The 14,633-nt window shown below is 41.3% G+C and overlaps 1 protein-coding gene across 1 annotated transcript; it reads left to right on the top strand.

The window, feature by feature from the left end:
- Positions 1 to 13,690: 13,690 nt before the first annotated feature.
- Positions 13,691 to 14,332, top strand: LOC147417320 (uncharacterized). The gene has a single exon (XM_086507720.1). The coding sequence runs from the start codon at positions 13,691 to 13,693 to the stop codon at positions 14,330 to 14,332; it is 642 nt and encodes a 213-aa protein (XP_086363846.1).
- The last annotated feature ends 301 nt before the right edge of the window (positions 14,333 to 14,633 follow it).

Genomic DNA, 14,633 nt, shown 5'->3' with positions numbered 1-14,633 from the left:
TAGTAGTCTCTACCATAATACTAGCTACCAGCCTCATAGTGGTAGCTGCCATGCTATTACTAGTAAAGATATCTACCAGTTTAGTATAGATACTGGTAGCTGCCACTTCCATTTTGGTAGTGGTAGCTACCAACCTCATAGTGGGAGCTTCCATGCTAATATTGTAAAGATAGCTACCAATTTAGTAGTCGTAGCTACCAGTATGGTAATGGAAACTACCAAACTAGTAGCTACTAGCTTCATAGTGGTAGTTGCCATGATATTACTCGTAAAGATAGCTACCGATTTAGTAGTGGTAGCTACCATTCTCCCATTAGATACCATTCTCCCATGGAAGTCCCTTTGGTAGTAAGGTAGTTATCACTGTCATCAAGGTAGCTACCATTGTAATGATGGTAGTTGCACTTATGGTAATGGTAGGTACCCTTATGGTACTAGTAGACACCTTACACTAGGAGCTACCAAGGTGACAATGGTAGCTACGAGTCTCATAGTGGTAGATCTCTCATGTGTCTTTATGAAGGTAGCTACCAGTCTCATAGTGATAGAGCTCCCACATGTGTCTTTATCAAGGTAGCTACCAAGATGATAGTGGTCACTACTAGACAGTCATGGCTGCCTTGTAGAGTAATAACAACCATTACTAGAGTAGTAGCCACCTTTGCATAATTAGTTGGCATGATATTCCTTGAAAATGTTACTACTTGGCTCTGATTATGTTAACTACCACTATCAGCCTGGTAGCAACCAAACTAGCATTAGTTGCTACCTTGTGTTGGTATGTGATAACTACCATTTTCAACCTATTAGTCACCTTTCCATAGTGTTAGCTTCCATGCTAGTCATGGGAAGGTTGTTGCTAGGCTTTCATTCTATTAACCATCACTGTTAGCCTGCTTGCTACCAGGCTAGGACTAGTAGCTACTAGTGTCATCTTGGAGTCAGCCAGCTAGCAACATAACATTAGTAGCTATCAAGATATGATTGGGAACTTCTAGGATAGCATTGGTAGCCACCTGCATAGTACTGGTAGCTCTCATTGCTATCGTGGTAGCTACCACTATAATGTTGTAGCCACATGTAACTTGAGGCAGTGTCCTGGTAGCTATCACTGTAATGTTGTAGCCACATGTAGAGGCAATATCATGGTAGCTACCACTGTAATGTTGTAGCCACATGTAGAGGCAATATCCTGGTAGCTACCACTGTAATGTTGTAGCCACATGTAAGTTGAGGTAGTGTCCTTAATTCCTTAATACTTGTCATGACAAAAGAGGTTTAGCTTACCAAAAAGCTGGCGATTGTAGGTGGTAACAATTGTGACAAAAAATTTCCAAAGGTGCACATATAAGTTGAGAAGGAAGGTGTGTTAGACCAAGATGGTTCTATTTTTTCCCTAAGGCAGATAATAACGTTGAAAGTTCAATCATGCTTGTTGCTTCTTTCTTGTAGATGAGGGTACCAAAACTCCTAGAGAGGATGGAGAAGGGCCAACAAAGACATTGAAGGACCACATGAAGAAAGAAACAATAGAAAATATTTCAAAAGATGTTGGAAGAAATGGTGCTACTTCCTTAGTTAGAAACCATTTTGGCATTTTTCCTTAAGCTTGTCACCTTTTTTTGTCTTTTTAATAGTTTTCCATTTCCTATGTATTATGAAAGCCAAAATTCGATTTTTTATGTTCGGACTATCGTTGTTAGTATTGGGCCCTATTTATAGTCTTTTGACTGGACTTCTGATAGATTATACACTATACCAGCTATCACAACAACTATTCTTGAGTTACCAATCCAACCACATGCTAAGTTAGACGTTGTTCCCACCATCTATTGTTCCTGCCATCTATATTCCTTTCCCCTTTTCTTTGAATTTTGGTATAACCCAAAAATTCCAAGAGGTATTGAGCAGTTAAACATTGTCAGTCCAGTGAACCTGCTTATTCTTAGCTAGAACCTTGTTCTTTGGTGGTCGATAGAGACTCTTGGTGGCTCTTGAACACTGGATCGGATTCTCTCGTTGAATAAGCCGGTACAACGCCTTCCTATTCCAGCTGATCCCTTGAGAAGATCTTAGTATCAGGATCATAAAGAGTCCTTTTGCTCTGGCTCTAGCCAGCTTATGACAGTAGGAAGCTATATGTATCCACCCTTGAGGAAGAGGCTAATTGCATTTGATGCAAGCTTTGAAGAGAATCTCATCCATTCCTCTGAATTGCCATTCACAGGTTGCCTTATTCGCTAATTCCTTTTAGGGATCTTAGAGGCCTCTACTGTGAGTTGGAGTAGTTGATTGGTGATATTGATCGGCCTACAAATCTAAACCTGCCATTGCCCCATCTTCAACTTGAAATTGTATAGGGCACGTATCAGATCATCAGCTTGGTCTTTCTTCAGAGCACATCTAGAACCTAGTTCCAGTCTGTACATTTAGTTGTGGCTCCTTCATACCGCTCCCTTCGCGCTCATCGACTATCTTAATGTATCTTTGCTAATCAACTGGCTCTAGATATGTTGGATATAATGCTGGAAAAACCTTGGTAGTTTAGCCTCCTTAGCAGGAAAGACATGAAGCAGAACTGGTGAATCTACAACAAATTCTAGAAAATTCAAGACCATTTGGTTTTCTTGATGCATCATCTTCCTTGTAATTTGGACAAGATGATACAAACTCTTGAGATGCATCTCCTGCTCCCTTACTGCCATCCAAGTCTTTAGCCCCGTACTAGTGGTGCCATTATCTTCCAGCATGACCTTGATTCACCGATCCAGAACTCCCCTAGCACTCTGCATTTGAATTAGCATTTCTTTAATCTGAATACGGATGTACTTCATACATTTGTACATGGGATAAGTGCCAAGCAACATTTCCAATTATAATCCTAGATCTTTCAGATTATCAATGATAAGATCTTTTAGATTATCAATGATAAGATCTTTAATGTAGGGATTAACTGCTAAGTCATCAGTGGTAATGTGCCACTCTGGCACTCTTTTAACACGTGGACATAGCTTGGATGTGGAGGTGGTTTGAAAAACTTGTTGATTATGGTAGCTCATGATTTCCAATCATGCACCATCTGCATGGTCCCCACACATAACATCTAAAACCTCTCCCAATCAAAGTAGAAAGTTTCATCATGCAAAAACTCCTATATCTAAAGTGATTTTTACTTCCTTAGCCATTTATTCAGTGTTAGTAGCTCAATGGAGTGAGTGTGATCATAATCCGAGTCTGAGTCAGGGATACCATGCTTATCCGTATAATCTTTCTGAGAAATCATACCATCCTACTATCTTGGCAGTTGTTGGTCAACTCGTGGAGTCCGTTGTGGGGATTCATTTTCTCCTTGATTTTGTTGGCCGCCAACTCCGTCCTTTGCTCCACTAGACTCTAGTCCCTATTAGGATTTGATCCTATTGCAACTGATCCTGATGGAAGAGATGGTGGGGCATCATCTCATCATCATCATCTTATCCTCCTAGTGGTTATGCTGCACCCCTTCATCCTCAATCATCCTCTCCTTGTCATAGTCCTCGTCTTTTGTTTGCTGATTGTTGAGGAACTCTGTGATGGCTTCGTTGATCGGTGATGTGTTGTATTCCTTCATCTTGTGTTGGAGATCTAACTGAATAAATTCTACAATGTTTTGCAGGTCAGCCATATTGAAAGTCAGTTGCCATCCGCATCCACAATATCCACCAAGGACTGGTAGATGTACTTCTCAAGCACAACCTTTTTCATTCAATTGTCAGTGTTGTGCAACATTTTGTAGTCCTCCCTTTTCATGTTCAACATAGTCTTGAATCGTTCAATTGCCTGTTGGGCTCCATTACTGCATTCTCCACTATGAGAGCATAGATCTTCCTTTGGAGGATACGTAGAGAAGGTGTGAGCAATGTGATTCTAGTCAATTTAAAAACTCAATATCTCTTTCCCATTGGACCTTTTCTTTCTTTAGTGCTGCAAGTTTTGCCATGGTTTTTCATAGTTCCCCTTTCAAAGTGGTAAGAAAACAGACACACCTTGGAGAAGATGAAGAAAGCTCAAGGCACACAACAAAGAGTATATTACTTAGTGTGAAATGGAAAGATAGATAGCCCTAGAATGATGGCATATATACAATGCACGGGGGAAAAAACCTCCTAGCGAGGGAAAAATGCATCGACGGTCCTAAGTGTATTCACACACATCACTACCACATGTATATGGTAGCAAATCCCCCCTGGAGGGATGTGGTGATCGAGAGATGGCACATAGAGTAAAGGAAAGTGCAATGCCCTGGGGACATGATCAGTCCACAAAGGGGAGTAAGCCCAAAGCTTTGCAAAAAGCTTCAAACTTCTCACGAGACAATGCCTTTGTGAAAAGATCTACAAGATTGTCATGTGTTGGCACATAAGCCAAGCTGATCTCTCCTGCTAGAGAGCCTCTCCTTGACATAGTGGTAATGCACCTCAATGTGCTTTGTGCGAGCATGAAAAACTGGGTTCCTTGCAACTGCCAATGCGCTCTGACATTCATTGTATAGTGTTGGCAATGTCCTGTCCAACACCCAAATCAACCATAAGGCGTGTGAGCGATACACGCTCAACCGTAGTTGTGAAGATTGCCCTGTACTCAGCCTCACAACTGGAAGTGGCCACAATAGGTTGTTGTCCTTTCTATACCATGAACACTGATTTGAAAGGATTTAGGCGTATTATTTTATCTCTACACCTCTCAAAGACCATCTTAAAAAATAATAAATGCATTATCTTTGTGAGAAGATGGTAAAAACATCTATAAATATGGCCAAAAGTTGTGCAAAAACTCATTGATTATCCCCTTCATGCATCTCTGGAAGGCTCTTGGAGCATTACAGAGTCCAAATGGCAGTACCTGATACAGAAATGCTCCCATTCAGTGATTAATGTGGTTAATTTTGGCCCAATCTTCAGGTGCAATCTTAAGTTGATTGTGAGATTCTTTGAGAGGTGTAAGAGGATGACTAAGTACCTTGTCCAAAGTTTCCAAGAAACACCTCTACAGGGATTGGCATGTTGTGTGTGTGTGTGGTGTGTGTGTGTGTGTGTGTGGAGAGAGAGAGAGAGAGAGAGAGAGAGAGAGAGAGAGAGAGAGAGAGAGAGAGAGGAGAATGCTTAGCTATGGAGGGAGGCAAGATTCTAAGAGAGAGAAGAAGAAGAAGAAGAAGAAGAGAATTTTAACATTGTAGGAAACTATCCCAAGAGACCATAAAGATCTATCCGATGAGGAGAGTGAAACTCAAGACCAGAGAGAGAGAGAGAGAGAGAGAGAGAGATGACAAAAAAAGCTTGGAACATCCTTGAATCATGGTGGGCACCGCTACATTTTTTGAAAATTCTATTATTGTATTCACAAAAGAGTTTTCCCTCCAGCTTTAGATTTGGGATGTAGCTACCTCCTCGCTAGTGGTTTCCGGTAAATATGTAGTAGGTCCACCTATTCATGCATATACCCACTTAGTCATTTATGATGGTTTTGAAGTTATGATATACTCATTTTCTTTAGTTAGCATAAAGTTATGGTTTTGCCTATTTCATTTAGTTGGGGCATTGACTGATTCTCTTTTTTGATCTATGCACTATGTTTCACACCACCAATTCTCTCTCTCTCTCTCTCTCTCTCTCTCTCTCTCTCTCTCTCTCTATGAAGATGCGGTCTACACATATATTCACCCTCCACTTGGTCATTTATTTTTCATTCATACACATTCATGGGTAGCACTAGTTGCTAGGTACCTCTGGATGTAGTCCGACTCATGGCTTAAACTCCATGCTAGGTCGGACATTGAGAACTCCTCCTATGTTATTGCTTCCGCACTCTGATGTATATTGAAATTGTTATTTTGATGAAAAAGTATAAATTGTACAATTCTTGCATAGGCCATGGTGGGCAAGGAGGGGATCTCTCAGAGGCTTGCTATTTTGACACATCATTGCTTCATTGGCTTGGGTTGGCTTGGGTTCAACTTTGATAAATCTATATCGGCCACCTTCTTTGACATCGACCTATTTTGCAACAAAAAATACGTTATAAATTTGTGAGATGAAGCATAGCTTGCCGAATCACATGCTACACAACTATAGATGGCGCGCCAAAGCCATCAACAAAACAGCATCACCCAGTGTTACGAGGTATGAAGCATAAACATTGAAAGCCATAAAGAGGTTTATTCTCTCGAGCATGATAAACTTAAAGATGGAGATGATGTTAAGCTCTGAATGTAAGCTACAAGGGTAGTTTTCTTACCATTTTATCTTTATGTTGGAGATGAACCCTTGCAATGCCCACACACTATTCACACATCCTATTGTTGTGGTATGCAAGTCATGTGAGCTCATACTTTTGCCATCTTCGGGAGTAGAGGTTTCCATGTAGTGTGAGTGAATAAAATTAGAAGGAGTAGAATTTTGTTTCATGGTGTAATGGAGGTGAGAGAAGGAAGAGGAGCTAGCTTGGTGTGAAACTATGTGGTGGGCAAGGGGAAGAGATGGGAGAGGAGCTTGCTTGGTGCTACAATGGAGGTGGGAGAAAGCTAGCAAAGAGATAGTTTTAGACTATAGGGGGTGCATGTGGTTGTTGCAGCAATGTAGAGCTTAGAAAAGAGTTTGTAGAGAGAGAAAATCACTTTTTAGCTATAGAATAGGTTTGGAAAGACTTTGGAGGGTGAAAAATGATGTTTTGAACTTTTTTTGAAAAAATTCAGTTTTTTGGATTTTTTAGTGCACGTTTTTAACTTTTGGAGGTCAAAAATACTTTTTTGACCATGAAATAAGTTTGGGGACCTTTTAAGGAGGGAAAACTTGAAATTTTAATTTTTTTGAAAATTTGAAATTTTTTAGTGTATTTTTAGATCCACACCAAAAAGTGGGGGAAAAAAGGTCAAAGTGGTCCCCCCCCCCCCCCCCCCCCCCCCCCCCCAGCCCCATCCCTTTCCTTTAGCCACCTCCCTTACCTTCTCACTAGGTAAGACGCCATTAAGAGGTGTAAGGCTACATTGTCCCCCTACCTTTTTGAGGGTATAGAGTGTGTCCACCACCCTCTAATTTCTATTGGCTGGCCTCTAATTAACCTTAATCCCAAAGGGCCCCTAGAGGGTTCATATTTTCCTAATGTGCCAGAACATCGTCGACGTACTTCTTCTAGCGGCGCGTGTTGACGTCCGTCTCAAGGCAGCGAGCACTGGGAGAGACGAAGCGACGGGGGATCTTGTGGCTTCGCTTGTTTTGGTAGTGGTGGGGAACAGAGTCCCCTATTCCAGAACGTGCTGTCCCTGACGCAGAGGACGAGGATACTGAGACACCCGTGCCAGACACGCATGGATGCTACTACAAAGTAAAATATGGCGGGGAGGTGGACTTCGGTACAACACAGGGTAGGGTGTTTTGACGCCATCTTCAGATTCTTATACATTCGACGGATAAGAATTGTTTTGTCAAGTTTAGAGACCAACTGTCCGATCATGCACGCTACATTGAGGATGTGTTGCACGCTAGATTTCCAAATGTCCCCGATCAACGTTTTTCACAACAGTGATTGGAGGGCTACATAAAAACATTTTTTGAAAAACAAGCAGTCCGGTGTAAGACGCGCAACAGCCAACCAGGTTAGAGATCCAGACATGAGCTATCGTGGTGACAACATGGGAGATGCAAAGTGGAAGTGGGAAATGCAAGAAAAGAGCGATCAGGCTGCAACGGGCTCATCCTACAGACAACAACGCGAAGCTCGCCCCAGACAAACTCCCACGCACTATGGCTCCGGAGGCAAAGCAGTCTGGAAGGACAAATATATAAGCTTGATTAAATTACAACCTAAATCGGTGATTATAAAGATTATAGTTGAGATTTGTTATTGTTAGTGCTAACTTAAAAAAATATTACTCTTACTCGCCCAACCAGAGAGGTGGTCAAGTATCGGGAGCGGTATACAAAATTTGATACTTTGGCGATGGTTGCTCAAGAACAACCACATCTCTTGCGAGTGTAGAAGGTGAAGACAATCGTGGTAGGCGGGAACTGTCCATTAGAAGATCAGCCAACGGGAGTTAATCAGACTGCCAATAATTAACACATACAGTTATTATAGTAACTCAAGAGAGCTATAAATAGGACCCGCTACATTGTAATCGGATTTCGAAATGTTTGTATTTGGCTTTAGCTTTCTTAGCACTTTCAAGCTCTTCGCCTCTAGCTTCACTTGTATTCATCAATTCTATAATCATCTGAGCTTGAACCGTTACACACTGTACTAGTTGACCTTGAGCTATTAATCTGAATTGGCAAATACTCTTCCCAATTTTCCAGCTATGTCTCTTGTTCCAATATCATATTCCAGTTCAGTTATCTATTTTAGTTCAGTCAATGCTCTGTTCTAGTCTCACTTTCTGAGTTGACGGCATACTCAATAACTTTAAATTCTAACACCGGAATTAGCTGTCTGAAGAGATCAGCTCCAATTCTATTTTGGTCATCACGGTTGTTAGAGCTGTTCGCTCTTTGACCACAAAACTCTTATTTCCCCGTTTGAATTTTCAGCTGATCACATGGCGCCCAAAGTCAATCGTGGTCGCAAACTGTCAACCCGGTTACACAATGATTTCGACCGCATTGACCCCATTCCTGAGGTCTCAGAAAGAGAGTCTGAGTATAAGAAAGACCCGGAGAGCGAGACTGAGGCTCGAGAGAAGCACAGTCATGCTGATGAGGCCAAGGGCTCTCAGCACTCCAATCATTCTAGAAGGAGAAGGGCTGAGCGAGAAGAACGCAAAACCAGGGGTTCTTGGTCCACACATAAGTCAGATGGGGCCAAAGGCAGTAAGGGAAGTCGTCACAGGTCCAGCAAAAAAGCCAGAGAAGAGACAACGACTGAGACTGAAGAAGAAGTTGATTGGGAAGCTGATATAGATCATTACAAAAAGTCTTCTCGCCGAAGTCAGACTTCCAAGGGCAGAAGAAGCAGAAATGATGCTGTTCGACATGATTATACTTCTTCATTTAAAATCTATTTTTCAGTGTTCAAAGGAGGGAAGATAGATGACCCAGATGTTCATATTCAAGCTTTTGAACAATATGCTGAGTTGAAGAATATTGATGAAGATGTCTGGGGGAAATATTTTTCTCAGACACTTAAAGATGTAGCAAGGAAATGGTACTACCATTACCCAACCTGCCAACTCATATCATACAACAAATTGCTCAAAGCTTTCAGATTGGAATATTCAGATAACAGGGGTGATGAGGACATCCTCTGCAAGCTAGATAAGATGAGATAAGGGAAGTTGTCAGTGAGAAGTTTTGTTGAAAAGATCAAGGAGTTAACCATGCAGTTGCAGGATCCACCCTCAGAAAAGAGGCTACGCGCATGGTTTCTAAATGGGTTCCGTAGTAAGAAGCTCCGAGAACAAGAGGTACCTGCACCAACAAAGAAATTCAATGATTTAGTGCAGAGAGCTTTGAAACTTGAACAACAAGCTAAAAAGGAGAAAAGCCACAAGAAGAGGAGCAACAATTCTTCCTCTGAGAATTCTGATTCTAGTGCAACTTCCAGCAATTCTAATAGTAGCTCATAAGAAAAGAGCAAAGACAAGGCCAAGAAGGGGTCTTGGTCTAGAAAGATTGATGAAATGGCCTGGTAGATTGCTGAAATCAGCCAGACTAGACAACCAGTTAGAAGAATGAAAACCTGGTGTTCAAGGTGCAAATCTAAAGATCATGTTTCCAATGAATGTCCACAATGTACCTATTGCAAAGCGTATGGTCATTTATGGAACAATTGTGGTATTCACATTCACCACTTCAAGAAGGGAAAGAATCTCTCAGTAGTAGCATTTACCAATGCTGAACCAGCAAGAGTAGAAATAACCAGTGTACCCCAGGAAGAGAAATCAGGTACCAGTGGTACTGGTACTGGGCGTGGTAGATACCATGGAGGTACTGGCTGAGGGTGGGGTTAATTTTCAAAACCAAAGCCTGAATTGTTATACTTATGGCAAGTATGGGCACTTTGTGGCTCAATTTCTGGAGACGCCCACTACTGCGGCTACTGAGGCGAAAGTCCCAGAGCCAGTTCCAGTGAGAGCGGTTACACGCAGTAAAGGGCTAGTCATTGAGGAAATCCCAAAGGAGCAGGCAAAACTAGTCAGTGCTAAAACTAGCAAACGGACTTAGCAGAGAGAGGTATGGAAGGCAAAGGGCAAAGAGAAGGTAGTGGACGAATGGTAGGAGCAGAGAGAAATGGCGGCTAAGATCACTAAAGATCTAGCCAAGAAGCTACCAGAGCAGCCATAAAGCCTTCTAAGGCTTGAGTCATTCAAAAGATACCAGCCCAGTCTTCTGAGAAAGGACAATTAGATCAGTTAGGATCTGGACTTTTTGAGACCATGCTGGCTGTAGTCCAAGTACTGGTGGAGGATCTAGAAAATGTCAAATCAGATGTAACTGAGATAGGAAACAATGCAGAAGCTAAAGATGACACCAGAGGAAGGACTGACACTGTGCAGATGGTTCAGTTTCCTCAAGTTTTGAGGATAAATCTAATCAAGAGAGAGAGAAAATACATGTGAAGATTTGTGAAAGAATTCAGAAACTAACAGTTGAATTAGAAGACATCAGAAAAACTTTGCCTGAAGCAGAAAAATTCATTAAATAGCGAAGGAAAGCTGAAGCCGACACTGGAGCAATTGAGCTTGTAGTTGTCAAGGAAGATGAAGTGCCGGTGATCCAGGTAGACTACAAAGTCAGAAAACAATGGGAGCCACTATTCGGTGTCATACTGGATGGAGGGGCAGGTGTCAACATCTTGGGGGACACATCTTCAGCAAAGAATGGGTATAACAAACTTGAAACATAATTCAAGATTCGGATGATTGATCACAGAGTTCTGCAAGCAATTGGGATGATCGAATATATGCAGATAAGGGTAGGAAAAGAAAAGTTCAAGACTAGTTTCTTAGTTTTGGATGTGCAAGGCGCATATGGGATGTTACTGGGACGGCCATGGCTGCGAACGGCACAGGCTGTTCACGACTATGCCAATCAAAATTTTGACAATACAGGGTTCCAGTAGAAGAATTCAGGTCCAGACAAACAACACCAAAAACTGGAGGAAGGCATTGCGACCAGAGGAGCTTTGTAAAAAATATGGGGTAAAGAAAATTCAGAGAATGCTGGCGGCAATGAATATTTTTCCATTAGCGGAGATAGGTCTGAATGCAGTATTGTTTGACAAAGACCAGGCTAAAAAGCAAAGGAATCAATTTCCAGATCAGTTCTTTGAACTGAATCTTGGAGAAAGACCAATTCAACTAAATGGATGGTCAGAGAACCCAGTTGACTTCAAAGAAGAGTTGTTAGATTCCAGTACACAAGTGGCCACTGAAGAAATGCACTCTGAAAATTTTTGTGAAGTTCAAAATGATAGTTCAAAACTACAAGGACCGTCCTGGAATTATGCTGAGGAGTCAACCAAAAGGAAGGGAGGTGGACCTAACTGGTTGCTTCCAGATGACCAGGAAATCGAAGAGCGGAATCTAGGTTCTGAGAAAAATCCTCGATTGATCAAGGTAAACAAGCATCTGAACTCAGAAATGAAAGAAAAAGCTTGACACATGTTCCAAAAGTACAAAGATGTGTTCGCATGGGAACATACCATCTAAAAGGTGTAAATCCAGAGGTCTATCAACATAGAATACCTTTGAAGCCAGATGCGAGACTAGTGCGTCTGCAACGGTACAAAATGAATCCAAATTACACTAAGAAGGTCAAAGAAGAAATTGATAACCTTCTAAAGGTTGGACTCATCACAGAGGTAGCCACTATTAACTGGTTGTTTCGAATTGTGGTTGTGCCCAAGAAAAATGGAAGCTCAAGGTTTGTGTGGATTATCAAAAGCTGAATGCTCAAACAATCAAGGATCCTTTTCCATTACCTTTTAAAGACATGTTTCTTGATGAGATTGTAGGCCATGAGATGTATAGGTTCATGGATGGCTATCGTGTTTATAATCAGCTAAAGATTGCTCCTAAAGATCGGAGTAAAACCACTTTTATTATTGAAGGGGGTCCATTCATGTATCTGGTCATGCCATTTGGTCTTTACAATGCTCCAGTAATGTTCCAACGGTGTATGATGGAAATATTCAATGAATTCTTGCACCAATTTCTTGCCATATATATATGGATGATTTCACTGTATTTTCAACAAAAAAGAAGCATTTATTATTTTTGGAAATGGTCTTTCAAATATGTAAGGAAAAGAGGATCTGTTTGAACCCATTTAAATCTGTTTTTCTGGTTTGGAAGGGACAACTATTGGGATATATAATGTCCAGGAATGGCATAGAGATGACCAATGATAAGATCCAGAGTGTCCAGCAGGCCAAGGCACCTTGCACAACATCAGAGTTAAGTTCATTCTTGAGATATATAATTTTTATAGAAGATTCATTCATATGTTTGCTTCTAAGGCAATACCTTGTATGAGCTCACAAAGAAAACCAACAAGTTCTTTTGGACTGCTGAGTGTGAGGAGAGGTTTTAGAGTTTGAAGAATGCCATCATCAGTAAGCCAATACTCCGACAACCGAATTGGGAAGTTATTTTCCATGTGCATGTCGATGCATCGGGACTGGCAATGGGAGCAATCCTAGCTCAACCAAAAGGGAGGACTTACTATCTAGTATATTTTGATAGCTGGAGATTCAGTCAGGCTGAACAAGGATACACTACTACGGAGAGAGAAGCTTTAGGAATGGTTTTTAGTGCCACTAAGTTTCTACATTATTTGCTGGGAAAGCTATTTCATTTTATGTGGATCATCAGGCATTATTATTCTTGATCAACAAAGTTATTATTCAAGGCCGATTGATTAGATGGATGATGTTCCTCATGGAATTTGAATTTTGTATATTCCATAAGCCTGGTAAATCCCATTGTGGAGCTGATTTCCTGTCCAGAAGCACTGATGGTTATTCAGAAGTATCCTTGAGAGATGAGCCAGTGGGGACGCAGAATTGTTTCAGGTAACAGCTGAGGAAAACACAGATCCAGAATGGTTGGATGTATATCAGTTCCTTTCCAAAGGAGGATTCCCAAAAAAACTGGACTTAAAATTAGAATAAGGCTCTGATTATTAAGAGTCTGAAGTTCACCATGATCAGAGGGTTGCTCTATAGACAGGGCGTAGATGGGGTTCTTCAAAGGTGTGTGCCGATGGAAGGCACGATGCAGGTTATTTCCAAAGCACACGAAGGGGATTCTAGAGGACATTTCTCCATTGATATTACTTACAAGAAAATTTTGCAGGCTGGATTGTGGTGGCAAACTCTGATATATGATGTTTAACGTTTTTGTAAAACATGTGATATATGTCAAAGGATGGATAGACCAACAGCAACAGATATGACTCCACTTACTCCAGTTCAGCCACTCGGAGTATTTATGAAATGGGGTCTGGACTTCATGGGTCCATTCAAGAAGATTACTCCTCGAAAGAACCGGTATATATTGATGGCCATTTTTTAATGCACTAAATGGGTCGAGGCCAAGGCTCTTCTAGATAACACTACGAAGTCCACTGCTGTCTTTTTATTTGAAAATATTATCTGTCGTTATGGATGCCCTGTGGAGATTGTATCTGATCAAGGAACACACTTTATTAATGATACTATGGATATTTTGATGGAAATGCTTTCAGTAAAACACAGGAAGTCAACGACATATTATCCCAGGTGTAATGGGAAAGTTGAAAGCAGTAGCAAAACCATCAAAAACATTCTCACCAAGATTGTGCAAAAGGAGCCACGCCAATGGGATATTAAGCTCCAAATTGCTCTATGGACTTACAAGACAGCTTACAAAGTTACCACTGGACTGACACCGTTCAGAATGGTATATGGTACTGAAGCTGTATTGCTTATGGAATCCATAATTCCCAGTCTTAGGATGGCGGTGAAACATGGATTGGATTTTAATCACAATCTTAAACAAAGACTGGAGGAACAGGGGATTGTTCAGCAAAGAAAGAAACACTGGCATGATAGGAGAATCAAAGTTTGGGAATTCCAGAAGGGCGACTTGCTTTTGCTCTATCAATCCAAACTGGTCCCGAAGAAGCCAAACTTAAAGATAGCTTGGGATGGTCCGTATGAAGTGGACTGGGTGTTTTCCAATGGCACAGGACGGCTGAAAGGTTTATCTGGGTTACTGTTGCCAGGTGTTTATAATGGGGCCAAGATCAAGCTATATTATTCTAATGAGAAAGAGACTTCCAGAGAAGAAGATACTGGCATTTTGGTTACTGATGGATAGGAATTCTCAGAACTAGCCATTCTGAACCTCTTCCATATACAACCAGTACTAGAGCCAATCAAGGTGATAGAAAAGTCTCAGCATGACAAAACAATGCCAGTGTCAGAGTCAGTAAAGGGTTAGAGTCAGTACCAGTTTTTATGGGGAAAAGGACCAGTGATAATCATTAGAAGGAACATGGGAATTATAAGCCAATGCATGTATGCCATGTCACCGACGCCGGTGCACAAAACTCTAGGAATGGTAAGTAGTGGAGCTTTTATGGCGAGAGCGCATATAACAGTAAGGAGGGTGGGTATTC

The sequence above is a fragment of the Adiantum capillus-veneris genome, unplaced genomic scaffold (assembly GCF_014529385.1).
Source record: "Adiantum capillus-veneris isolate H3 unplaced genomic scaffold, ASM1452938v2 Hic_scaffold_282, whole genome shotgun sequence".
In the NCBI taxonomy this organism is placed as follows: Eukaryota; Viridiplantae; Streptophyta; class Polypodiopsida; order Polypodiales; family Pteridaceae; genus Adiantum; species Adiantum capillus-veneris.
The sequence above is the reverse complement of the archived record's forward strand: the minus strand, read 5'-3'. Positions and strand labels throughout refer to the sequence as shown.

Coding starts and splice junctions, on each gene's coding strand:
- LOC147417320 (XM_086507720.1), top strand. CDS start 13,691: ATGGATATTTTGATGGAAATGCTTTCAGTAAAACACAGGAAGTCAACG.